Source organism: Meleagris gallopavo, chromosome 1 (genome assembly GCF_905368555.1).
Source record: "Meleagris gallopavo chromosome 1, MGAL_WU_HG_1.1, whole genome shotgun sequence".
Classification (NCBI taxonomy): domain Eukaryota; kingdom Metazoa; phylum Chordata; class Aves; order Galliformes; family Phasianidae; genus Meleagris; species Meleagris gallopavo.
This window is the reverse complement of record NC_139404.1, coordinates 186,276,635-186,304,472: the sequence shown is the minus strand read 5'-3', so window position 1 is coordinate 186,304,472 and position 27,838 is coordinate 186,276,635. Positions and strand designations below refer to the sequence as shown.

The window sequence follows — 27,838 nt, the reverse complement described above, 5'->3', positions numbered from 1 at the left end:
CTCAGAAATGGAGGAGAACACAGATTCTTCATTTCCAGAACATTCATGAAAATAACAAAGTGAGAAGGCAGGCATTTTACTGTTCATAATTTATCTGGGGTTGTGAAAATGAGAGCTGGTGGCGGAGCCTTGCAGAAGGCTCTTGTGATATTGTGCTCTTGACAAAGATCCAGCAATGCATGGGTGGAGAAATCTTTTCCTTGCCTCGTGTTGGACTGAATTACTACTCAGAGGGACATGATGTTGGAATTATGTTGGAAAAAGTCAGTTCAACACTCCGTAGTTATTAATCTCCCCCTTCCCCCAATTTAATATTAAAGATTATTTCGAAATGAATGAAGGATAAAACAGAAAAATCATTATCGCGCCACTGTGTAAGTCATGGGTGTGCTGACAGGTTTACAACTGTCTGCAGTTCTGGTCTTCTTTAAAGTGTAATAGTAGTAGGGAAAGCACCCTGTTGAAAAATAAAGATGCAAAGGTGTTGAAGAACACGTGTAAGTGGAGGAGCTAAACTGGGAGCTGAGCCTGGGGGAAGTGAGTAAGGAGGAATAGGGGACAGGAATGTGAATCTTTGTGTAGGAGAGGGGGAGTGGTGATGGATGATTTATTCATCATGCAAGAAGTAAGGGCTGCCAAATAAAATTGTGAGGTGTTCAAACCAACTGGTGTGCACACAGTGCAGAGCGCTAAGCTTAGCAACTCTATAACATCCTATAACTTGGGGAGGTTTTACATGCCAGAAGCTTCCTTTTGTGCAGCAAGGAAATAAATTGTAAATGAAGAGTTCCATTGTAAATGGATGTTGGATGTTGTTTGAGTGTTTCTGCCATGTACTTTGCTGAAGCACATAGCAGGGAGGATGTTTTTCAGGCATTTATTACTGACTGTCATTAGAAAATGGTTTTGTGTGTTGCTGGGTGTGCTGCAGGTTGTGCTGCTCCTGCCTTTGGAGTGAAAGCTTGAGGAGTTCCTGCACCTTTGAGGGAGGGAATCTTGGGCTTCTTCCCCCCCAAGCAGCAGAAAAGCATCTTGCAGTGTGTGTAACTTGAGAAATTATCCATCTCGTTAGCTAATTAACCCATTAGACCTTGAGCAGTCTGTGAGGAGCTGTCTGAAGCATGCTGCTCACCTTGCTGCATCTTGGGACCTAGCTTCTTCTTTGTGTGTTTGCTCTTCGCAGGCCTAGCTGTCCGTGCAGTAAATCATGGAAGAGAAATAAGCAGATTCTTCTCTATGCTTAATCATTTTTCCTCTGTGCAGAACAACTCAGTGTCTTGAATCAAGCAGGAAGGGAAGAGGTAGGGAAGCCCTAAGCATTCACAGCATGCTTGGTGGCTTCTCTTTACAGATAGTGGAAAGTCTTCAACCAAGGTTATTTGCCCCTGAGATGTCTGTTCTGATCCATGCAGATGGTAGAGCTTTTTAGCAATGCAGTTAGTTGCACTTCCTAACACTGTTACTGTACTTCTTCTCTACCTTACTGTATCCCAAGTTCTAAAGGACCCATAAGTATCACTGTGTCCAACTCAAGTCCAGGAACAAAGCAGATCTCTTCACCTTCCCTCCTCACTAGTTGAAAAGCCCCATTAATTGCTGTAGAAGGCAGAAATAGTAGTAATAAAAATTAAGAAATATAAAGAAATACTGGAAGGCTTTTAAAGAACCATAAACACAACTAGTTTCTCTGTTTATAACTTTTCTGTTTATAACTTTTTCAGTTTATTATCTAGTTAGAAATAAGCCTTCAGGAGGTATATTTCTGATTTCAGGGAGGAGGAATGGAAAGGAAGATGGCTGAAGGCGGGAGAAAACAGCTTTGTTTTAAAGTGCTTTTGAATCACAGGATATTTCTCAGCAGACTTCTAATTAGGAAGAAAAACACACCGTGTATGGTATCTTTGATGTAAATATCTGGAAGTATAGAGCATTATTTAATTGAAATGTAAGTGTTCCCTAAATATTTGTAGCAGCTAATGAAATCATTTAAGCACTTATGACTGTTACATCACTTAAAGGGTTAAAATAGTATTTTTGTTGGAGACTTTCAGTTTGTATCAATTACTTTAACGTTTTGCTGAAGTTATAGATGTGTTCTATTGCTCGTCTGATTCTTTTGATACTAGTATTAAACACATCTCTAATTTGAACCCAGAATAGTGAAAATGTTGGGTTTTATAGACTTTACTGTATAGGAAGTGAAACTTAAGGGAGTTCTTTTGATTTTGATGGCTTTGAGCATCTTTTCCATATGGATTCAATCCACATTTTAATCAGAATGTGGAAGTCATTATCCTGACATCTGAAACTGAGGTAGCAATAAAAAAAAATATCACAAACAAGACAGCAGACACAAATTATTTTGTGTTTATTACTGGGTGGCCCTTTTGAAACTTTCCCAAAGTTAATTGGTTCCAGATATTCGAGGATCGAAACTGTATTATGACAAATTTATTTCTGGTCATATTTAACTCGCGTCTCCTCAGTAAGGCTGGTTTAAACAAACAAAAAAGTTGTCAACCCACTCATGTCTGTCTCCAGTTTTTGTTGTAGTAGCTTTAATCCTAGTGATTTGGTTTAATAAAGACCACTGAGAAAACAAACACTGGTAGTTACTGCAATACTTTTGTAAATTATTTATCATTTCTCTAAGATTTTACTGTGGCATAAGTGCTGCTGTGTTAGTTTAAATTGTTCACAAAGATGTCATGTCAGATTAAATGCCCCTGTAGAGTTTATATGTGCCTGTGAGCGATGCTTCCTGCTGTATTTGATTAGAAAGTATTTGTACAAGTCTGTGTACGTGCAGACCTTCTATTGCCGCCACGGGGAGTGATCGAGAAGGGCAAATTGAACCACAAGTCTGATGGCTGCCTTGCTGTGGCAGGCAGTATGGCCTGGCAGAGCTGTCCTGGAGTAGATCCTGGTTGCTGGTCAGGGACAGGGTTAGTCATGTTGCTTTATGTGTGGTGGGCTTGGGGTCCTGACATGAAGGAGGCAGGATTGTCCAGGGTGGGGCATGTAGCATCTTGAGTTGTTCTTCTCAGGAACTGGTGTAATACATTTGTTGTGGAAAGTAGAATCATAGAATCATCTAGGTTGGAAAAGACCTTCAAGATCACTGAATCCAGACATAGAATCATAGAATATTCTGGGTTACCTCCTGAGTCCTGTCTCTAAACCACATCCCTTAGTGCCACATCCATGTGTCTCTTCAGGGATGGGGTTTCCACCACTGCCCTTGGCAGCCCATTTCAATGCCTGACAACCCTCTCCATGAAGAAATTCTTCCTAATGTCCAATCTAAACCGCTCCTGATGCAACTTGAGACTGTGCCCTCACCTCCTATCCCTTCTCAAATATGTTGAGTATGGCTACACAGCATTTTAAATGCATATTGCATGTGCATTGTCATATATATTCTTTCCCTATGCATATTTTTGTATAAACTACTTTTTATAAGTATTTCTAGGCCACTGATGGTGCAGCAAACTCCTCAATAGCTGTGTTTTTCCCTTGTAAAACTTAATGTAAGCAGAAAATCATTATTGAACCGGTGAGATTTGATATGTTCTTACTTGTCAGTAAGTACCTCAAAGCTTTTTAGTTCCTGCTAGAAGCAATCCATTTTTCAAAGTAGCATTTATAATAAAAAGTTCAGTTAGCTTTCACTTCTTAATGACTTCTAGTAGTTAAAGTTAGAAAGAGCTAAAGCTGTTGGTAACAACTAAAATTAGTAATGAAAGTCTTGCAGTGGCAAAGTTGAAAGAGGAGATTGCTACAAGTTAATTAAGTTTATGTTAATAGGAAGGTCATTAAAGCAGGACATACCATGAGCCTGGAAAATGGTCATTTTCCTGTCAAAGTTTGTGTATTATCAGCTGTGGCATGCTGGTAATAAGACAGACAGAAAATATACATTTGTATGTATACATAAACTTTTAAAACGTAACTGGAGAGAGCAGAGAAAGCCTTTGTCTGTCTGTATGTTTCTCAGAATCATCAGTAAGTAAAAATGTTAAAGGAAATGTTAGATTTGTGTAGTCATGGTTTTAATTAATACAAGCCCATGTTCTGTAAGCACTGTGTTTGTAAAATTTATGAAAGAGCACTAAACTGCATTAGGGTAATTTATGGACCAAATAAATGTCAGTTACTACGATGAACTGGTGTAGGAAACAGCGTGACTAGAACAAAAAAGTGAAGAACGAGAGTAAATTGTAAACACTGTAAGAACAGCCATACAATTGTTCCTTTATATCCAGCCAAGCAAGTGTAAGTTCATTTACAATATATTTATTAACAGTCTCAGGCCAATAAAACAACACTTACAGAGCAGCTTTGGAAACGTGCCAGCTCTCTGTTTCGTGCAGTGGCAAGTCAGACCAGTGTGCTTTTTTTCTTTTCTTTCTTTTCCCAGTTCTGTTTTTTCTTTAAGAAGGAAAAAGAAATGAGTATTCGTGATTCCTTTATAGGGCTGTTAAATCTGCCGTTCGGCGTTTCAGGGTAGCGTTTCGCATTGTGCTCAATTAGTGCAGCTGAAGCAATAGAAGTGCCGGTTTCAGAAATGCACCTAATTACTATAAAACACTGAGGGATCCATTCATTCGCAGTTCCTGGCTCCAGGGGTGCCAGCCACAGAGACTCCAGCAGCTTCTGAAGCCTAATCCTGCGTCGTGTCTCCACGTTTCTGTGGCACTTGCCTTTTGGAAGCTGCAATGCGGTCTGGCTGTTTACGACCATGTGTGGCTGTGCCTGCCGTCTGTAGTGTATTGTGGATGGGAAAGCTTGGTGCATGTGGATAAACTGAGAACGACCCTCGGTGGTGGGGAACAGAATAATGAAAAATAAAGCATAAAAATATGGTATCCCTTTATTTGGGAGGGGAGGGTTGAAAGGCCTGTTTCAGATATCAGATTGATTTTGGAACAGGGTTTGCTTGCTGCTTATAGTGGCTGTTCTAGTGGCTGCTTTGCTGACAAATCTCTCCCAGCAGCCAGTAGTGAAGACTTCTGGTTGATAACTTACTGGGCCTCTAAACCAGGACTTCCACAGATGAGCATCTGCTGCTTCCTGTGGTAAGACCAGTGTCTGAAAGAAGAAAAGTGCACCTCAGCACTCCAGCTGAAGCAGTTACATCCAGGGGCTTTTGTAAAACATCAGTTCACCCTTTGTTTTCTACTGCTGGCTGCCATTAGAAAGGTTTTCCATGTTAGTGCACAACCTCTTAACACAGCTGTGTCTGGAGAGAATCTCCCTGCTGTCAACTCGTGCCAGCAGCTGTGGTTATGCAGCTCCCAACAAAAACTGTCCCTAAGCAGCATCAGCACAAGGTGTTTTTTTCCCCCCTGTACATTATGTCAATGAAAAGGTGAGACTTTTAGTGTCTGATGGAGAGATGGGAAAGCTTCATGTAAAGACTTGGCCTGACACATGCTGGTTTAACCTGGCCTTAGCTATTCTTTGTAGTGTTTGCAAAACAAATGCAGTGTTTCTTCAGCCACGCTTTGAAAGCTTTCTGAAGTGTAAGCCTGGACAAGGGCATCATAATGGTCTGATTTATGAGTGCCTGGGATGTTTCTGCTCTTATCAGGATTAATTTGCTCATTTGATGGGCAACATATCGTGCTTTGGGCTCAGTTGGTTGTCTGCCATGGTCTCTAAATTGTTTTTAGTATTGCTACATTCTTTATACAATTCCTTCTTCTGTAAGTGTGATTTATGTTCTTTTTCCCCAAGAGGCATGAGCTATTATTTGGCTGTGCTAATGTACAGGATGTTCAAATGAACATGCTTATCCATGCAGCCCAGGGCAGTTTATATAACAGACCAACTACATGTACTTGTTACCTTTGGATCTTGCCAGCAGTAACTGCACGTTTTGTTCCTGGTCAAAAATCCTTTTCCTTGTTATTTTGTACTCAGTGAAAGCATTTGATGTCAATCTTGAGATCTGTTGTAGTTTCCTTATGTGTTTAATATAAAGAGAATGGATAAGTATATGGTAAGTAGAGTAGTCTGATAAAGGGGTTCTGTGGTTTGTCTGCCTCTCAGGTGGGAAGCACCAATTTCAACTTCAGTTTGAACTTAGATTAACTCCTCATAGCTTTCCCTACTTTATCCAGTGCTCTGACATAACTCTACAACACATGCAGTAGCCAAGGATCATACTATACTTTCTGGATTTGGTAAATCTACCAGATCGTTTACTGCAAATGGCTCCTGTGTTACCCTCAGAAATGCATAAACTCAACTCCAGGCTTAAAATCCCTTGCTTGTGTGTGAGCATCATATGTTGTCCATTAGGGCATGCAAATTTCCTTCTTTCATAAATAATGCATTGTACTAACAGAGTAGACTGTTACAACAGAGTATACAAACCTACATTTAATGTACCACCAGATACTCAGCTGCTGATTCTTTTAATAATTCAATTAATTCTGATTTTGTGCTGCAAAAATGAAATATAAGTACAGGGTTTTTCAAAAAAGAGTTTTTCAAGTTGTGGCAGTTTTATAATAGGCTTTACAGACCTGGCCTGTATTGCCACAGCACCATCAGTAGCAACCATCCCAATTTTATCTCCCACAGCGTATCAGCTGTGGGAGAATTGGTATGTGATAATAGGAATTGCTTTCTACAGTTTTTTTCTACGGTTTTGTGTTAGAGTAGGCTCAATTTTCTCCCTTATATGAAAGCATGCCTAGGTGTTTTTACGGACAGAAAGCAAGTTGACAGTAATTGGCAGGAGGTCCAGATTGAAAACCTATTGGAATCTCGTGTGTTTCAGGAAGAAGAGACTGTAGCCAACTTTATCCTCATAGTGTTTGAGTCTGACCTGTGCCTTGATTTTAAGAGCACTTTGCTAGTTTAGCTTGCTAGAGGCACTTCTCTCTGCTGTGAAGGTTGGTCTGTGAGGTCTGTTCTTCGGGGCTGCTGTTGGGCCACGGGAAGTCAAAAAATCACAGAGTGGTAGGGATTGGAAGAGACCTCTGGGGATCATCTAGTCCAACTCCCCTGCTAAAGTAGGCTCCCTACAGTTGATCACACATGAAAGTGTCCAGGAGGGTCTTGAATACCAACATAGAAGGATTCTCCACAGCCTCTCTGGGCATCCTGTTCCAGGACTCTGTCACCCTCATAGTAAAGAAATTCTTCCTCATGGTCCAGTTTGGATCTGACTAATATTTTAAAGACTGTGGGTAGCATCTAGGTTAAAATTGTTAAAAGATGAGGCTTCAGGGTACAATTCCACTGTGACTTCTGTCAACAGTCTTAGCATTCAGATTAGACATGACCCTTCTGATACACAGTACAAAGAAGCATGAATTCCTTCTGACATCAGTCTTCTGGTGAAAGCTTTCTGCCTTCCTTGAAGAGTAGTCATTGTACAGGTGTGCTTTGCTCTGAGCCCCACACCACTTGGAAGAGAGGGCTCCAGCCACAGAGGTACTGACTGCTCCTCTTCTACTTCTGAAGGTCTTTTGGAAGAAGACATCAGGTCTCCTCACTTCATTTGAAATGACCTCAGTTGGAAACTCTCAGCACCACCCACCCATCCATCCCTTGCTGTATGGGAGGAAGACATCCCACCTCTTTTTGCCAGGGACTGATCCATGGGGATGTTTCTTCTCCCTGGCCATGCAGGAAGGACGGATCTGTCCCAGCAGTCTGAAGTGAGCTCCTGCAGATCCTCTCAGAGGTCCCTTCCAACCCAAGCCGTGCTATGATCCAGTGAAGTTGACTTCTGAACTTTCTTGCTGATTATTTTCCTTGGTTTTAATCAATTGCAATCAGCATTTTTGTTTATCTACTTATTGTGGACAACCAACTGTGATCAAAAAATCACATTTTTGATAGGTCTTGTCCAAAATGTGCATCCTTCATTGAAAATAATCTAGCTCTTATCCAACATTAGATGTACTTTTTCTTATGAAGAGAGGCATGTTTATAAGCTGCCCTCAAATTAAATAGCATAACCTATGTGTTCTGCTTCTTGTTAGCTTAGAAATTTTGTATGGCATACATATGTTTAAACAATAAGATTGGTAAAAGAATTGAATGCCTCATCTGAAGTAGATGCAGTTTGTAATACTTATTGTTTACAGCACGGTGATGATAAATCATTAGTTTGAAAATGTTTTTTAGATTAGATTTGTATTGGTATAACTCATAAATTGTAACAAAACAATTGAGACAAAGAGTATTTTTTTCCATTTGCAAATACTAAGAGCTACTGCTTAAAATTGCTACCAGTGGGAAATGTAAAAGATGAGGTAATTCCCTAAAGAAAAAAAGGACCATGGTTGTGAAACACATTAAATATAAATCTTGTATAACTTGTAGCGAATGCACTAACTGGAACCCGCTTGTAGTTCATGCTAACAAGAAGTTCTGGTCAATGAAGGCAGATAAAGGAACGTTAAATGATTATATTTAAATGAATCTGGAATTCCAGAGTATGCAAGAAATGAAATAAAATCTTCTATATGTGCAGTGCTCATTAATTTAGTGGTCATAATGAAACATAAAAATGTCAGTGCTATAAGACCTGTATCTGTTGGAGTAGCTTGTCTGTGTCACTGAGTGCTTCAGTCTCCACTATTTTTCAGGAAGTTAAGCAAAGATTAGGGCTCGGCAGTCTCTGGATTTTGCTTTCAGTTGTCGCAGTAGCTCAGAGAAGAAATTGTCAGTCTGCTTGGACAGATCTGTCTGTCCTGTGAGGCCAGGGAGTAGAAATATCCCCATGGGTCTGTCCCTGGCAGGAAGAAGTGGGATGTCTTTCTCCTGTACAGTAAAGGATGGATGGGTAGGTGGTGCTTCTCACCATTTTGGAGCAGGAGATCGCCTGAGTGCAGGGGAAAGGAAGCAGTGCCTGCTTGCCAATGTGCAGACATTCTCAGGCTAGCTGAGGTGGTCTGTCATAGAACCATTGAACCACAGAATGACTTGGGTTGGAAAGGACCATAAAGTTCATCCAGTTCCTATCCCTTGCTAAGAGTTGATTGCCCCACACCAGCTCAGGTTGTCCAGGATCCCATCCAGCCTGGCCTTGAGCAGGGAAGGAGCACCCACAGCTTCTCTGGGTAGCTGTACCAAGGCCTCACCACCCTCATAGTAAAGAATTTCTTCCTAACTTCAAATCTAAATTTCCCCTTTTTTAGTTTAAAGCCATTCCTCCATATCCTATCGCTATCACACTGTGTAAAAAGTTGTTCCATCTGAAACATTTCCAGCATTATACTGCTGGATTTTTTTATTTTTTATTTTTTACTGACTACCTTTTATTTAATTGCAGCATTCTAGAGAGTTGAGCAGTTCACTCCTTTGTGTGGAGTACATGAGAAAAAGGTGAAAGTCAGATACAGGCCGGGGCCGGGAATCCCAATGAGTACCAAGCACTAGTACATTTTTTGGGTGGAGGGGGGAAGAGTGGGTAGAGAAATCAGGAGAACAAAAAATTATCATCCTGGAAAAAGTTGCAGATACCACAACTTCAGACTCCTGGGTTTAGATTAAGATAAATAAATAGTAATGCTTCTATTTCATACCTTTGGCAGTGTGTAATGCTCTGTTATTTTTGCGGTTGGTTCATTTGTTCAAAGTGTGTTCTGCAGCTGGAAGCTTTGAAGCTCATCTTAAGGGGAGGCTCAAGCTTGTGAGCTGGTTGGCGCAGCAAAGGCAGATCTTGTAGATTGCTCTGCTTTCATACTTGCTGTCAGCCTTTTCACTCTGATATCATGCTTGCAAAATGGAAATTGGTATGAACAGTCAACTTGAAAGGGAGAAATCATTTTTGGAGCAAAAACTCTGTCTTGGTGTTTCTTGGGAACTTGTATAATACCAGGGCTGTCATCTCACAGAATGATTTGGGTTGGAAAGGACCTCAAAGATCATCTAGTTCCATCCCCAGCACCGTGGACAGAGTTGCTAACCACGAAATCAGGCACTAGGTCAGGCTTCCTAGAGCTCCATCCAACCTAGCCTTGGTCACCTCTAGGGATGGGACATCCACAGCTCTTCTGGGCAGCCTATGCCTCATCACCCTCTGAGTACAGAATTTCTCCCTGACACCTAATCTAAATTTCTTCTCCTTTCAAGCCATTCCCTCTTGTTCTGTCATTATGACACTGTGTGAAAAGTCATTCCCCCTGCTGCTTATAAGCTCCCTTCAGGTACTGAAAGGACATGATGAGGTCTCTCCACAGATACTGGGTTGCTTATGCTGCATTAATTATGAGTTTTACAAACCTCCCAAATATATAGTAAGAGACACAGTGTTCTTTGTAATCTGAGGAAGGAGAGCCACGTTCAGCTGGTACTTTTGCTGTACAAGATGCATGGCTAGTTATGTGTTGTATTTACTTTCAGTCCTCTAGCCTTCGAGGTGGTCTTTCTCCATCCCTCATAAACTAGAGCAGATCTGCTTCTTCTCTTGTGTGCACTGTAACCTGGAGTTTGTGCATATTGCAAATAAGTGCCCTTCTGTCCCTTTCTACATCTGTGTTTTCATTTGAGACGGGCATAGAATTATAGTATAGAATCGTATTATCCATCTTTTAAAGTTGCACAAATGTCATGGAAGGGGAAGGAAGGTACGGTATTGAGAAAGAATGCTGCACTGAGTGTGCACATGGTAAAAGCTGACAATGAAAAAAAATAGAGAAGTTTCTGAAAACAGATGGAAGGCTGTCAAGATATTTGTAAAATGTGTTTTATTGTAGGAATTAAATTGTTTAGTTTGCTTTATTGTGTTCACACTTAAGTCACCTGTGTGGCAGATAAAGGTAAGAAGTGATTTGATCAGCTCATGACTGAGAGGAAAGAACATTTCTGGTACTGTGGTAACTTCATTGAACGGTGCAACAATAAATAAGCTCATTGGCTAAGTTAAATACAAACCCGTCATCTGAAGGAACGTTTGGATCTAGTGGATTGTCTCACATTTAAGGTTTTTTAGTCAGAAAAGATTCTGATTTGAGAAACTTCTTGTTTCCTTTTCTATTCATTATCGCTTCTGTATCTTATCAAATCCTCTGTTTGTAACACTCGTACTTGTTTTCAGAAGCTGTGTAGTGGTTTGCTGACAAGGGCTGTGACAGCAGTTCATTTGTGATATGTGGTCAAGCTGAAAAATGTTATTGATGATTTGGATAGATTGTCATGAACCTTTCTTTAATATCACTTGTTTTTTGAGAACAAACACCAATGTTAATGGCCAGAGCTGTCAGCCAGCTGCTGAAGCCAAGATCACCAAACTTAATAGGGAAAAAAATGTTTTGTGCCATTCCATCCATTCTTGTTCTTATAACAAATTGCACCATTTTCATTCCAATTAAATCCATAAATTGCTTTTAATGATTTCCAAAGATCTGTGCCTTTCAGGACATATCTTTAGCCATATCTCATTTTTCCTGTTCTTTCTTCTTTTCTTTCTTTTTCTTTTTTGGAATGCAAGTAGACTGGAATTTTTGAATGCCAGGTGATTAAAAAGTGTGTAGTCCTGAAATTAATTTACATTAACAGTTCCCACCACTGCTTGTATTTGCCATTTTAATTTTGGTAAAACAGGAACTATTTTGATGGAGTATTATGAGACCATTTTATTTTTTTGAAAACCTAGGAAATTCAAGCATCTGGAATCTGAAGTGCTGTTTTTCTTCTTGTTTCTCCCACTGTTTCCGTAAATAATGCACAATTATTTTCCACTTCAGTTCTGTTTCTTACATGTGGTTTTTCTGTTACTCACTTGCAAAAAACTTGAACAGAAGTTTTTTCTTTGAGAGAGGACATGTGGTCATCTTTGTCAACAGATGACATTAGAACTTATAATACGTAACAGATTTGTCAGATACATTCATTGGTCTGCTATTTCACCTCACATACACTATGACACAATATGCATTCCTTACTGTACAGTTTCAGGATTCAGTTGCTATCAGTTTGGGAACACATTTATTTCACACTGAGATCACTAAAACCATCTGTTGATGATTTTTTTTCTTATGGACCTCTGAATAGCAGTATGTAAAGTCACTGCCTCAGTCCAGATTCTTATTTAGAGCTCATTCCCAGCAAACTGAATGAAAATAAACCTTAAGTTTTTACAGCTTCATAAAAATTTGATTATAAAGAAAAACTTAATGCTAACAGAGATGCAGGCAGTTGAAAGTGATCTAAATTCCGAGTCAACATTGGGAACAATATTGTTGTTTCTTAATGTGACAGTTGTTTCTTAAATGGACAGTTTTGTCTTTTTCATTAGTTATTCTGGCATGATGATAAATATCTCTTGTCAGTTGTATCTCATAGTTGCAGTTACATGTCCTGAACCATACGAGCCCTGAGAACTGTTCTGTGGGAACAGGAAGGCAGTTTTGACTTGATGCCTAAAAGTATGCTGAATTTTTCTGGTAGAAATCTACGACTGAAGTAATCCAAGAAACTATTTTGTTTGAGAGCCCGTATTGAAACAGTAGGACTCTGTATGTTTATTTTCAGAGTTAATCTTAAATATATAAAAGAAAAGCATATAGTATATGGAAATGGAAAACCCATTTATTTAAAGTTTGTATTGAGTGGGTTTGAACTTCAAAATTGAAGCAAGTTGCATCAGAATTCCATGCAGTTTGGAATGTTGACTGTTGTCATACTAAAAGCTTTGGTAGATTTGAAATAAAAAACTTAAGAGTATACCAGACAAGATGTGTTCAATAAACTGTATTTGCAGTCAACAATGATATAATGTCTTGTAAAGATCCTTTTTACTGTCAGCTGCAACAAAGAAGTTAACTGCAGTACAGGAAGTTTAACTGCAACACAGGAAGTTCAAGCAAACGTGAAAGAACTTCTTTACTGTGAAGCTGACAGAACACTGGAGCAGGCTGCCCAGAGAGGTTGTGGGATCTCCTTCTCTGGAGATATTCAAAACCTGCCTGAATGCTTTCCTGTGCAACCTACTGTAGGGAACCTGCTTTAAACAGGGGTTGGACTTCAGCAGGGGATGATCTTCAGAGATCCCTTCCAACCTCATCACTTGTTCTAAGCTCTTGTCCAAATCTTTTTCCTTTTATATCCTCGTGCTTATTCCTCGACATTCAGAGGTTGCTGCAGGACCTCCATCCTAAGGGGTGGTCAGTGTATGGGCAGCCCTGGAGGAATCAGGTGGCCCTGGTGATCCCTGCCAGGCTAGAACATTCCATGGGTTTTGTTTTTGCTTGTATTTGGAGGTCAGAGAGAAGGGAGCTGGAAATTGAAGGGAGTGAGGGAGTTGGTTCAAAATGGAAATGTTATGGATAAGATCATGGTTTAAGGCTGAAATTTTTTTGCTAGCCTGCTCAACATTATTATGAGTTTGTGTGATGTTACATTTGGGTCTATGGCTAGTGGCTGCAACTCTGCCTGTGGTAGGGGTTTGTAAGTAGACTATCATAGAATCATAGAATGACTTGGGTTGGAAGGGACCTCAAGGATCATCAAGCTCCAATCCCAGTGCCACGAGCAGACCTGCCAACCTCCATATCTAATACTAGACCAGGCTGCTCAGGGCCCCATCCAACCTGGCCTTGAACTCCTCCAGGGACGGGGCATCCACTACCTCTCTGGGCAACTGTTCCAGCACCTCACCACTCTCTCTGCAAAGAACTTCCCACTGATATCCAGCATAAATCTTCCTTCCTTCAACTTTAAACCATTTCCTCTCGTCTTGCCATTATCTGCTCTTGTTAAGAGTTGATTCCCCTCCTGTTTGTAGGCTCCGTTTAGGTACTGAACGGCTGCAATGAGGTCATGATCTTTGAGGTCCCTTCCCACTTGAGCCATTCAATGCTTCTATGATTCTAATCATCATCCCTTTGAAAGTTTCAACTCCTTTAAAATTTCTCTTGGAATCTGCATACCTAAAACCCAAAGATCTCTGTCTCCAGCTTTGTTATTGTCCAGGCATCAACAGCTATGGGTGGCCTCATCCCCTGATGCTCTTGGGGTAGACAACCATCACTGCAGTCCTAATCTGCTCAGTGGGGTTCAGCGCAAGGAGCAGTGCCCATAGGGGGAGATCTCTCTCATGCTAGATTTGCTGTTGCTGTGAATTTTCCTTGTTTCTGAATGGTTTTGACATCTGGTATTAACTGTGCATTTACAAGCATATTAAGAGAGATCTTTTACTAGGGGATGTGAAAAGAAAGTCACACACACCAGTGGTTTTCAAAAGAAACAAAAGAAGCTCAGCAGTATTGACAGAATACTCAATTCACTTGAAACATCCTTGAAAATGTTGGTGGGAAGAGCTGATGAAAGAAACCAATTTGGAGAAGGACAAAAGGTGGCTTGAGGTTCACTTTACCTCTGGAAGGATGAAGGCTTGGGAAGCAGAGCTGCACTCAGGCACTGTCCTTGTTATGGCGGTGTCAATGAAGAAATGCATTCTGCAGTTGGGGTTCTGAAGCTCACACATTCATCCACAGACACTGGTGGGAAACAAGGCAAATAAAAACTCTTTTATAGTATTCTTTTCTGCAGGCAGTTATTATTTAGGGAAGGGTAAATATCATCTAGTTCACATCTAGAAATACTGAAGAATTAATGTCGGTAGATGTCTTTGGTACTAAATTTGCTGAGGTACAGCTGTCTTGAAGTACTGCAGCATGAACCCCACAAATTTTGCAGTCATGTAAGCACTTGTGAGCTGCTTACTTCTTAAATTGCTATTTGGGAAGACAGACACTACAAACTACTTAAACTTTCTAAACCCTTTTTCAAGCAGCCTGATAATTACGTTTTAGCATAGAGTTTTGAATGTTTGAGTAATTTTTTTAATTAGGAACAGATATTGAAAACATGTATGATTGCAGCTAAAGTTGAGACTCACTTCCCTACTTACTTTGGAAGCAGGGCTTTGAAACAAACCTATTCTTGCGTATACTGATGTGCCAGTCCATGTTTTTATGTAACCAGTGAATTTTTTCACTACTTTTTCTGACCGTCTTGTAAATACAACAACATGGCAATTTGGCATACTTGTGTTTAAACTCAAAGTTAGGAAATCAACAGAAATACTGGTCATTTAGAGAAACTTTCTCTGCTTGTTTCAGTTCTGTTGCTTAGTTCTGCTTTTTACCAGAAAGAAATGTGATACAGAACCTGTGGGTTACAGCTTGAATTACGAGTCAGTTGTCTATGGTTGTCAGAAATCTGTGTTCCTTGTCCCAGCAGACTAAGCAAAGGATGGGATAACTGACCTAGAGAAGTATGCAACCTAGCTATAGCCTGAAAAGATTTCCCCCAGGTTGTGTTCCGTGTCTTTTCCTTATGAGCAGCGTTATGTTTCCTGATGCCTAATTATTGAAGTTAAGAGTGTTGCAGAATTTTAAGGAAGAATTCCATTGTACTCTTGTTTGTTTGCTCTTTTAAGGCCATATTAACCAGCCATATTTAAAATAGTTTCATGATTTTGTAAAATTCAGTTGTAAAATGGATGGTGAATGTAGCTGACACTTCAAAAAATTCAATAAAATATGAAGTGTTCATGATATAAGTTCAAATTAATCTTCATGAGCTGAATGACCTTTCTTAAAAATAACTGATTTGTGTGTGTTTGTTGATGCAGGCCACAGAAACGTTGTTCCGAATGGCAGTAGCAAGAGGAGCAATCACGCCATTAAGACATGGAGAAGTAAGGCTATATATATATATATATATATATATATTTCTTTTATTTCTTTGTAGTATTTTTCTTTGCACATGTGGCATAAAATTTTAGTAATGTAGTGCTTTATAAATTCCTGGGAGGAATTGCATTGCCTTCAGGTAAGTGAAGAGGGCTGGGCAATATATAACTTGTATTTCTATGTTACACTTTTCCTAAAGAACAGTAGAGAATTTAAATCCTGCCCAGTGGAAGATTAAATATTCTTCCCAAATCTCTTTTTTTTTCTCTCTCAGCTTCAGTCATAATTTTGCATTATGGTACAAGAGGCTCTCAAGCACATTCTTTTGCCCAAGTGATATTCCACTGGATTTTCTGTATTAAAAATAAACAAACTGTAGAATCCAGAGAAATTGACAAAAAAAATTGAGCTTTGTTATGGGATGGCTGTAAAGAGCTCACTTTTATCCTTTCTTTGTTTCTCTCAAGAAATGTGTAACTTCAGGTATTATGTGTGTAGTTATATGTGTGATATAAAATGCATTACATGTATATTATATTAATACAGTAGTCACACGAAAGAAGGGGTGAATTATGTTGCTCATGCATAGTTCTGTGTTGGCATTATTTCCTTTTTGTTTCTTCCTTCTCTGTGTTTTATATGGTAACATTTTACTGAACATTGCTGATTAAATATGCTTAATACTGGTGGATGCAATTTATTCTTATGTTGAATTTGATTTAAAAAAGTTTACTCCAGTCAGTTGTGACACTCTGAACTGATATGGACATTGCCACTGCTGGATGCTGCAGTATAAAAGATTTTAATGTAGAAACTTTTTTTTTTTTCCCATGGCAATCTGATTTTCATCAAATTTTTAGGTAAATTTATGTAAAGTTTGTGTAGCAGACACAGCATTCAATTTGGAATCAGAGCAAAACTTACCTTTGAAAGCCCAGCTGTGCTATACAATGTTCCTTGTGCTGATAAAATTGTCTTAATTTCTCTTTTGAAAGAAAGTAATGTATCTTTGCATCTGCTGTCAGGTACTGACAGCAGTACCTGAGGTTCACCCAAGGAGGCTGTGGATGCCCCATCCCTGGAGGCATTCAAGGCCAGGCTGGATGTGGCTCTGGGCAGCCTGGTCTGGTGGTTGGCGACCCTGCACATAGCAGGGGGGTTGAAACTGGATGATCATTGTGGCCCTTTTCAACCCAAGCCATTCTATGAATCTACAAATTCTATGGTTCCATGATTTCCTGTCCTGACACTGTTCAATTTTCGCTTTTCTGAATATGGATCCTTTACACGTTTTGTGTTCTGCTCTTCATTCTTTCATACAGAATGTAATACAGCTTTCAGGAGTGGTAATTATAGAATATGTGCAATGCTTCTATATTCTCTCTGTTTAGATTTTTCAGTGCAGGATACTTAATTTTCTGTGTTTAAATGAACAAGTTGGCCAGAGAGTGTGTGAAATCTCCATCCTTGTAGATACCTGTTGGATAGTGTGAAGTATGGAAAAACTCAAATGATTCTTATAGAAGTGTTACTAATAATATTAAACGCTTACAATACTGGAGCATTTACAGCCATAATGATCTCTGTTGTGAGCAGTACCAACAATTTGTGTATCTTACACATTGTACGTCATAGAAATGATGTGGTAGAAAATGTTTATGTTTCTTCTTCAGATACTTCCTCTGATCTTTTTCAATTAATTAGCCTCAAGGGTTGGAGACCATCAGGCAGATAAGCAGTGCGAGCTCGTAACCATGATCAGGAAGGAAGGAAGTGGGTGAAAACACTTCTGTGTGGTGATGGTGAACTGCGAGTGTCCTGTGACACCGTAACCTGGGCATTCTTGGGGCTTGGTTGTAAATCAGTTCATGTTAGAATGGGAAAAATAAAAAGGTCTCTTTTCTCTCTTAAACTCTTGTCAGGCTCTATGCAGAGCAAAGATTATTGTGACTCACAGAAGATCTCTTCCCTACATTTCACTGTGGAATTGTAATTTATTAGTTAGAAAATGAGGAGGGATATTAATCAAATGATTTTTTTTTTCCAGAGGAAATATAATTATTAAGAGTCATATTAAATTTTCTTTAGCTCTTCCAAGAAATTGCTAAATATTTGCACAGTGCGTAACTAGAAAGGAAGCCAGAACAAAAGCTGAATGTGAGATAAAGTTGACTGCATTCTGTTTGAGAAGTGTGAAGTTGGCAGCTGAAATGGAAGCTGAGCAACTTGTTTATTGGCAATTGCAAACTATGCAAGCGGCAGTCTGAATGTGCAGAAGTGCTGTTGGGTTTTCCTAACAATATTTAGATTCTAGACCCCTTTAATATTTAGGAGGGAGCGAAAATGTTGAATACTAGAAGGAAATATTAATGCAGATACTTATTTGTTTTAAATTCTTTTTAAAAATTACAGTATGTTAAACAGTTTAATGGAGAAACATTTCTTCTATGCAGACAAAACAGAATGCATGAAAGGTTACTCATTATAATCCAGTTGTCATCAACAGGTGGATTTATAATATTCCTTGTTTAGGGTAAATGTCTTTTCTGGTGTTTCCAACCTTTTCCTCTTCCTTGAACTCAAGTCATAAAGCTTACAGAATTTTTGAATCTTGCTTTAATTGTCCTTGAAGAAATTGAAAGATGAGGTGATGCTGGATATTTGACTTTTGGATATGGTTTATAAATTTACTGCTGAGAGTTTAGAAAATTGTCCTGCCAAAAGTACTTACAAATTTGTGTACATAATGCTAATAGCCATTGAAATTTAGATCATTAATGTTCCTGAGGAATCTTCTTGACAGTTGTATTGCTTCTGGTTTGACTGAAATGTTGCAGCATCCCTGGGAGGGAATCAAACCCAGAAGGAGAATTTACTTTCGGGAATCAATATGTTGCCTTGTTAATGAGTTATTTCTGTCAGCTGCTTTGTCCTGGGGATGGAGCGTGGGGCAGAATCTTGTAAGGTTTCATCATAGAATCATAGAATTGCTCAGGTTGGAAAAGACCTTTAAGATCTTCGAGTCCAACCACAACCTAACCATACTACCCTAACTAACAACCCTCTGCTAAATCATGTCCCTGAGCACCACATCCAAACTGTTTTTAAACACATCTAGGGATGGTGACTCAACCACCTACCTGGGGAGCCTATTCCAGTGCTTAACAACCCTTTTAGTAAAGAAGTTTTTCCCGATAAACTTAAACTTACACTGGTTCAACTTAAGGCCATTTCCCCTCATCCTGTCACCTGTCACCAGTGAGAAGAGACCAACGCCGCTCTGCTGTAAGCACCTCTCAGATATTGAAAAAGAGCAATAAGGTCTCCTCTCAGAGACTTTTCCCCAGACTAAACAGCCCCACTTCCTTCAGTCTCTCCTCGTAGGCCATATTCTCCAAGCCCTGCACAAGCCTTGTTGCCCTTCTTTGGACCTGCTCCAGCAGGTCCGAAGATGTCCTTTCTGTATTGAGGTGCCTAAAACTGAGCACAGTACTCGAGGTGGGCCTCACTTCAGGCTCATTCCAAGATGATGCAAAGACTGTATGGGCAGATGTGAGCACACCGAATATGTGGCAGTGCTTACGTACAGAAGTCTTGGGCTGCATTTCATTAATGTCACAAACTTTATGATAGGCATAGCTCTCCAGTTGTGCATCCTCTGGAGCTTCTGCTGCTGTATGCTCACCCCATGAGGATGAGCATACATCTCCACACGAGGATGTCAAAAGGATCCTATGAGGAAGGACCCAAGCCCTTCTATGACTCTGATAAGGTTCTCTAAGAAGGAGGAATTTGGTGATGACAGTTTGCAGGACCAATGTTGGCAACCCCTGTGGAAGAGAGAAACAGAAATTGCACGCAGCCCATCCAGAGAAGGAGCAGGAGGATAAGGAGAGAAGGTAAAACCCTTAATAGGAAAAATGCCATGGAATATATGTGCTCACACAAACAATAGAGATAGTGGCAGAGACCAGATTCCCATAGAGCTGGAACTGATAACAGACATGCTTGAACTCTGTGTTTGTTAATTCATTTCTTAAAACATCCTCATAAGTTTGTAAGCTGTTTTAATCTCTTTTCAACCAAAAGCACTGGGACTTCTGTGTGAAAGAATTTAGACTTGTATCTTTAGAGTACTGTAAGTCTGTCAGAAAAAATACATATCGTTACCTCAGAGCTGAAGAAGATGAGGGTTATGTTTCAAAGACTGTGCTTTCCATCTGAAGCATTAAAATGTATGGGAACCTTCATCATGATGGAACTTCTGGAATCTTCCTGTAGAGTTTTTGTGATGGGATGTGAAGAAAAAAAATGATTTTGCAAAAGGCAAAGACTTGCATAGAAGAGTCAGAGCAAAAGAAGGGCTTAGACTGTATGATGGGCTCAATTTTATAATTACTACAACAGCTGAGGTGTTTTGAATAGTTTCAAAGAAAGAAAGAATCCTCAGTCATTTAAAGAATGCCATTAATTTATGATATTTGGTGATTTTTTTTTTCCTTCTTTTCACCCCTAGTTATACAAAAGCTTTTGTCCATGAAAATCCAATGGAAACAAAGTATGAAAAGGGATTCTCAAACTGTAAGTTTGAGAGAGTCTGTTCACAGTAACGGTTAGATTTAGCTGTATTACCTGAGGAGATATCTGTCCCCTAAGGGGATTATTAGGGAACTTGAAAAAGCAATTTATTTTATATTTTTAGAAGTAAACACATGAAAGTGGTAATAGCAATGTGAATTTCATTATGCAACAGTTCTTAAATTAGTTCTGTGGACTTTATCCTCTGCCTTCCAGTTTGTGCTTGGAATTGGTGTGAGATGACCTGGTCCAAGAGTCATGGATCTACCTGTGTGACTTGAGATCAAGCTTTAAAAAAAGCACTGAGGTGACTCTTGAGATAAAATCAGTTTTCTTTGGCCTGAATAAGAAAGATCTTAACAACAGCAATGCAGTTATTTCCAAATAAGCAATGATTATGTTTGTGTGATATAAGACTTGTTGTTACAATCCTTGTTGAACAGAGTATTCTTTTTTTAGGTCTAACCTACAGACATCTTTGGTATATTAGAGCATGTATATATATTTTCGAATAATGTTATTAAAGTCAGTAATATTAAAGTCAATAATAAAAGTTATAAAAAGCTGAAGTGATTGTGAAAGCATTCGTTTTTTGCTTTTGTGGATCACAAAATCACAAAACCTAGTAGTTAGGGAAGTTACATTTCTAAAAACCATTGTCTCTATGTGCATGCATGTATGCAAATGAATGCATAGGTTCTTTTTCATTGTGATTTTTTTTTTCCTTATTTTTTTAAAAAAGATAGAATTTTTACCTTGGGAAGGCACATCTTCTTCCTCATCTACCACATCAGGGCAGGGTGCAGTGTAGAGTCCTGGAAGCTTCAGCCAGGTAATTAGGTTGGGTAGACAGTAACCTTTATTATTAGTAGCAAAACTGTAATATGTATATATTTTCATGAAAAGAGTCTTCCTGATTTTACTTGTCATTAGAGCAATTTGAAAGAGATCTTAAGACATGTCTAGTATTATTTTTAGCTATGTACTGTGAAGCTGACAAGATACAGGGCAGTCATTTACAGGATGATCTCCTTTCTGTATGAAGGGACTTATTCTAGAAATTAGTGATTTCAAGATTTGAATCTTAAGTTTTGAGTTCTGTCTCAGCGTTGTGTCTGCCTGTGTTTTTGGCCAGCTTCATTTGTAATGCATGACATGCAGGAAGGCTTCATAAACGCCATCACTGTAGACTGTGAGAGGTATTGTGAGTCACTTGAGATGAATTTTCATTCAAATAAAATTGCTTCGGGCACTCTGTTTCCTGTGATTTCAGCCCGAGGGCATATCAGACCTAATCACTTACAGGCACGTTAGAAACCAAATGGCAACGTGATCCCAGACATCTGATCCTTACCCTTTTGCCTTCCTATCACAAAGATGTCATTATTGCCAGGGGTTCAAAAGTTCTACTCTCACAGACTACACTGACATCTCTGATTTCCACTCTTTTGTCTTGAATACTCTGTGACTCATGTTAATACGTGAGGAAAGATGTTTTCTCAGATTTACATAAATCTTACAGCGCTGGGTATGCTCCGACTACAGCCCTGATGACTCTCTATTTTTTAAACTTTCTGTTTTCAGCCAAGGACTCTTTCAAAGAGTGCTGTTGGTCAAAGCAGGTCTTGTTTGTTCTCACTGGAAATTGAAATGCTTCATAGCAAACTGTGTTTGACATATACAAAAGAAATTTGGTTTGCTACAATGAAACTGAAGTTCTTGTAAGGCAATGTCATAACACTCATGGACTTTTCCTGCCTTCAAAGTAGTATTGTCAGTCTCTCAGATCTTTTTGGTGTTTTCTTTCCCTCCCAGTTGAGGGTTGCTAGCACACAGAAAAAAGTGTATTTTTTAAATTTAAATGTGTTACAAAAACAATGTCAATTTAGTTTAACCAAAACCCACATTTTCTGAATATGTGGTGTAAGATTCAAAGTGCCAATATGTTTCAGTGTTCACTTCTCTTACCCAACACTCTTATTTTTGGAAGGAATTACTTTGCAAAAGCAAAAGAAGCCATTGCATGGGGACACATCTGAGTAACTTTTCCTTTAAAGGGTGATTGCTCCTCTCTGTCTTCAAGAGACAGAAAAGTTTCATTTTTAACTATTTTAAAAAATTATTAAAAAAATAAGAAGTATTATTGAAGAAAGTGGACTGAACAAATCAGCCAAACAAAAGCCATCGGTTGGAATTGGGGACATACATATCTTTTGCTTTTCTGCCTCCTGAAATCTTTTCTGGAAATGATTTTGAGCCAAAGCAGCAAATGGATAAAACATATACTTGAGCATAGAAATGTCTTATAGTCCACTTACTTAAGGTGGCTTTTTGGAAAGTGTTGTCAGTACTGTTTTAAAATTTGTATTGCTATCTGGAAAATCCTTCTGACAGGTCCGAATTTTGAACAGCTCAAATATAATTTCATTGTTGAAGTCTGACCTGCATATTTTATCAATAATATCTGGCAGTAAATTAAGAGTAAATAATCCCTCTGATTAAATACAGTGAAAACTGAACCTGGAAAGAAAGAGAATGCCATAGATCCCTGAAGAGGATAATTACCAGATTCCCTTCGAGCTGTTCAGTGTCTGAGTGATGTTTCTGCCATGTGCTCAGCTGTATGAAGGTGATTTCAGCCATGTCACTGCATGTTTGGTGCTACACTGTGAAGGATTGTCCTATCTATGTGGTTTCTAGGCTGGGAATCATTTCTAATAATGAGAAGAAGACGAATTTGTCTCAAAGCCTTAGTTGAATGTGAAGAAGCCTTCTTCTCTTTTAATATATAATTTGCCTGAAATTATATTGATGTATATTTTATATATGTACCCTGAAATATATTGATGTATTCCGGATAGATTTAAAGTGAAGTGGGGGGATTCATAAGGTAGGGAACTTCCCAAATGAATACACTGCACATATTGTGTATGCTGCAAATCTAAGGTAGAAATATAAGAAAATAGGACATCTGTTGCAGAATATGAGGAAAATCACTTTAAAAGTGTAATACTCTTGGAATCTTAGAGAACTAAATGTTTTGCTAAGTGATTAATGCTTTTATCTAAGCGATTAATGCTTTGTGATTTTCTTTTAAATGCACAGGGAATGTAGCCTGTCTGCTTTTTGTAGACTGGAACAATGGGGTTTGGCATTTAAAATGTTTGACATATCATGCTATGCATTGTTTCTGTTATAAAGTAGATTTTTAATGAAGGCTGATGGTATTTATTTATTTTCTTATAATCATAACTTCCCCTTTGTGAAGTAAAACATGAGTCTCAAATGTATATTGCATTAAGCTCGGAAATTTTTGCCAGATATCTTCCACCCGGAAGTTTTTGACAAGCAGCAAAGAAAGGAGAGAATTGCATACTTTAAAAATTTGTTTTTCTCTTAAAATTTTCTTTTACTTGTCATGTATTCTCCAGGTTTCTTATTCTTTCTCATCAGCAAAACAGCAAGTGCATTTTGCAGACAATAGAAAATTATGGCAACAAACTAAACATAAGGAAATACATTTACTTTCCAATTCAGTATTTGTTTAACATGACTTTTCATGATTAAGAAATATGGTATCTGGGGAACATACAAAGTTGTAAGGTAATAATATATCTTAATTTCTTTCTCATGAAAAATACAGTTTGTAATTGTCAGTTCAAATACGGACATTTCTGTAACACAACAGCATCTGTTTTGAAAATATTTGAATTTTGGTCTTACGTGCCATGGCATTATAATGGAACCATCATCTTGCTTTACACTTAGACCCTGCCTCCAAGGACATGGTCTGGGAACTGCATTGTTCTGCCAGAGCGAAGATAATCAATAGGGAGAGTTGTACTTCCAAACATTAGGAGAAGCACAATAGCTGTTGCAGGAGGATGGTGTTTGAGTCATGCTTCTTTCTCGGGCTGCTGGTGATGGTGGTGATGTCGGCATTTGTAATGCTGAAGAAATAGGAAATCGTAAAAAGCTGTTTAAATTCATAAAGCTAAGGGTGTGTTTTCATTCCTCTATGCATTTAAGAATGCTAAATACATGCAGAAGAGATAAGTAAAGCATAGAATCAATTGATCTTTACTTTCCATGTCAGCAGTTTCACTTGAGTTATTGGAGTAATAGTCTTGCCAATGGTGAATTCTCATTTTCTTTAACCCTTTACAATAAAAATCAATGCATGTCATCTAATTAATTTCTTATGCTATGTGTAGATTCACTTTGAAGATGAGATGCTTCAATTTTAGTGTAAACATTGTTTGCATTGAATAATTCCAAACTGATAAAAATTAATATTTCGTTAGGAAATAATGCAAATACAAAATTATGTTAAAGAGATAGTTGGTGTTTCATGCCTGCTCTTTGGAATTATCACTGACTTCAGTTTATTAGAGTTATGTCCTCCCATTTCAATGACAGATGAAGCAGTGGCTCATGGCTGTTCCTCCAGTCTCAACTGATTGGAAAAATCATGTTGACAGGAAGCAAAAACCTGGACAGACTGGAGTGACTGAGAATGTACATCATAGGCTTTTTCCTCTGGTCAGGTAACAGGTGATGAAGGGATATCACTGTGTTTCTCCTTGTCCAGTTGCATCTTTAATGTACTCATTTTTTCTGCTGTCCCAGTTCATAATATTTGATGCTCCCTATTCATATGTTAGATGACTAAACACGAACAAAAAAAGTAGCTGGCTTTAATAACTGGGCCTTTGCTGCAGAGAAGGCTAATGGGATGGTTTTGGGAGGAGTGCTGCTGGCAGATTGAAGGAGGTGATTCTGTCCCTCTATTCAGGACTGTTCTAATCTGTCCAGTGAAGGGCCACTTTGCTGGTTAAGGGACTGGAGCACCTCTTCTGTGAGGGGAGGCTCAGCCTGCAGTTATAAGTCATAGAGTCACAGAATTGGTGGAGTTGGAAGGGACCCTTGAAGGCCATCCAGTCCAACTCTCCTGAAATTAACAGGGTCACCTACTGTTAGATCATGTTGCTCAGAGCCCTGTCCAGCCTGACCTTATGGGTGTCTTCATGGATGGGGTATCCACCACATGTCGGGGCAACCTGTTCCAGTGCTTTACCATCCTTATCATAAACAACTTCTTCCTTAAGTCCAGTCTAAATCTCCCTTCTTTTAGTTTGAAATCACTTCCGCATGAAATCTTGCTGTATATTTTTCTTTATTTGTAAAAGTAGAATTATGGCATTTAAATATATGGACAATAAATGGAATACAAAATGTAGAATTTAAATATTCCTTATATAATCTCTTTCTAAATTCTTATAAAAATCAAAGTGCAGTATTTAGGACAAAAAATTTCCTGTTTTTACACTAAGGATTTTAGGATGACATCCCCAAAAGTGAAGGTGTATGAGAGTACTGTTCGTTTTCACAAATTCTCAGGAAGGTTGTCTACCACAGCTGGGAATGGTGAGACCCAAACCAAGGTGTGATCATAGAGTCACAACATCATTAAGATTGAAAAGACCACTAATATCATCTAGTCTAACTGTCAACCCATCCCTACCATGCCTACTAAACCATGTCCCTCAGTGCCACATCTCCATGGTTCTTGAATACTTCCAGATGTTGACTCCACCACTCGGGCTATCTGTGCCAATGCCTCCCCACTCTTTCTGAGAATAAACTTTTCTTAATACCCAACCTGATATTGGATAGTGTTTCTAGTGAATTGATTACAGGATGCCAGAGACTGAGGTATCTCTGTCTTATGGCAGGTTCAGATCCTCATTTGGTGAGCATAACTGGCTTCACTGGACCTCTGATGCCATGTTCCACTGGTCTGAAATCAGTTCATGCTTAGAATCTTTTTCTTCTTTCTTTTAAATGAAGAACTTTTGTGAGCTGGTTCTTGGAGACCAGCCCTGTGCCTGTGTCATGTTCAGGAGAACAGACAGCTGAATACCTCTACAAATGCAAAGCAACTCTTTGTTATGGGAAAGGTCAAATGCCATTGCTCAAGTGTGAGGGCACTTCGTAAAACACTAATAGCGGGTGCTAATTAAACTTTGTTGTAAAAATTCTCTGGTGACTCAGTTGTAATGTTTTTAGTGTATTAAATTGTTTTCTTCTATGAAAAAAAAATACTGTTTTTCTTGACTAGCAGCATAGTGTGGGGTAGCTGGGCCAGCAGCAGGTCTGGCCTGGCAGCAGCAGGAAGGTTAGCATGCTTGGGCTGCTGGAACAATCCTCCTGCTCTGAACCATGAAACCAATCTGTTCCCGTCAGTTACAATTTTATGGAAACTAATTCTTTCATGATGGAATCAGGTGAAAAATATGTGGTTCTGTTTAACAAACAGTGTGCGCGGTTCCTTAAGGTCATGGGGAGCATTCCCAGTGACATGTGCGTGCTTTCAGGTGTGTTTGTGTATGATTATGCACGTGTATATTGAACGTGCATCTTTATATATTGAAAATGGCAGGCTGTTTTTTTTTTTTTTTTTAATGTATACACTTGTTTTTTAACTATGTGTAATACACTTGTTTAAATTATATTAAATATTAAATAGTTGTTTATAATAATAGAATTAATATTCAGTTCAGTTGTTTCTAAGTTTCAGAAACTCATCTTTTTAAACTCAGTGAATATTCAATATGAACATTTAGCATAACGATATAACACAAACTCCAATAATGAGCATTTTTAAGCAGTACTATTTTCTGTAGAAATATGTAGTGACTACCTGAGTAAAATAATGACCTTTCATTTTTAAGCACCCTGCAGAGCTGCAGAAAATGAACTGCTATCTGCAGTCTGCCTAACAGACTGCTCACCACATCACCGCATGCAATTAAACATAAGTGATTTTTCTGCTCAAGACAGGCTCAGGAGTGATTTAGCAATGAAACTTAATTACTTCTAGCCCTTAGAGAAAATGGCTCAACAAGGTTGAGGTTGTCGGCAGGGCAATGTAGGAAAGCAATTGCTCAAACTCCCATCACCGTTTCTGAGTTTCTGGTAGTGGTACTTAGCCGTGTTAACCTCCAATTAAGCAAATATTGCCAAGAATTGTGCATTATGTGTTTTTGTTTCATTGCTACAGGCTAAAGGCAAAGACAAAGGTAATGAAAATGCAGCTTCTTAAAAACATGTGAGCAAATGAAAGCTCTTCTGTACTAATAAAAAGTAGTTCTCAGATGCCTATACATGTAAGGTCACCATTCTAGACACAGGAATCTCAGGCCAAAAGCTAAAGCTAAGTGCATTTGTGCTTCTCCAAGGTTTAATATCTCATAGTTAAACAGTTTCTTGAATTTGCACTAAGGTGACCAGAAAAATGATGAAGGAACTGAATATGAAATAAATCATATTAACAAATGACTTTATACTTAAAATCACTTCATCTGAGTTATTAGGAATGTGTTATTTAAAGGAAACAGGAACTTCAATTCTGTGACTCCAAGGAATACATCTGGAATAACAATTTGGAGAGCCATATGGCATCAATTGGCTTATATTTTCCTATATGGAGGTTCTGATTGCAGCAAAGAGAGGGACTGTTTGTTAATTATGTAGAATTTAAAATACAAACACTGTGTCACTATTTATTTACATACCCTGTAAAAGTCCAG

General features: G+C 38.7%; 1 protein-coding gene across 3 annotated transcripts in view; it reads left to right on the top strand.

The window, feature by feature from the left end:
• TMEM135 (transmembrane protein 135) overlaps positions 1–27,838 on the top strand; it is a 166,869-nt gene that overhangs the window by 53,073 nt on the left and 85,958 nt on the right. For all 3 annotated transcript variants that reach the window (XM_085216411.1, XM_085216409.1, XM_085216410.1), the window contains one exon: positions 15,608–15,673. In XM_085216411.1, the coding sequence (XP_085072537.1) occupies positions 15,608–15,673 (66 nt within the window). The remainder of the gene's footprint in view (positions 1–15,607; positions 15,674–27,838) is intronic.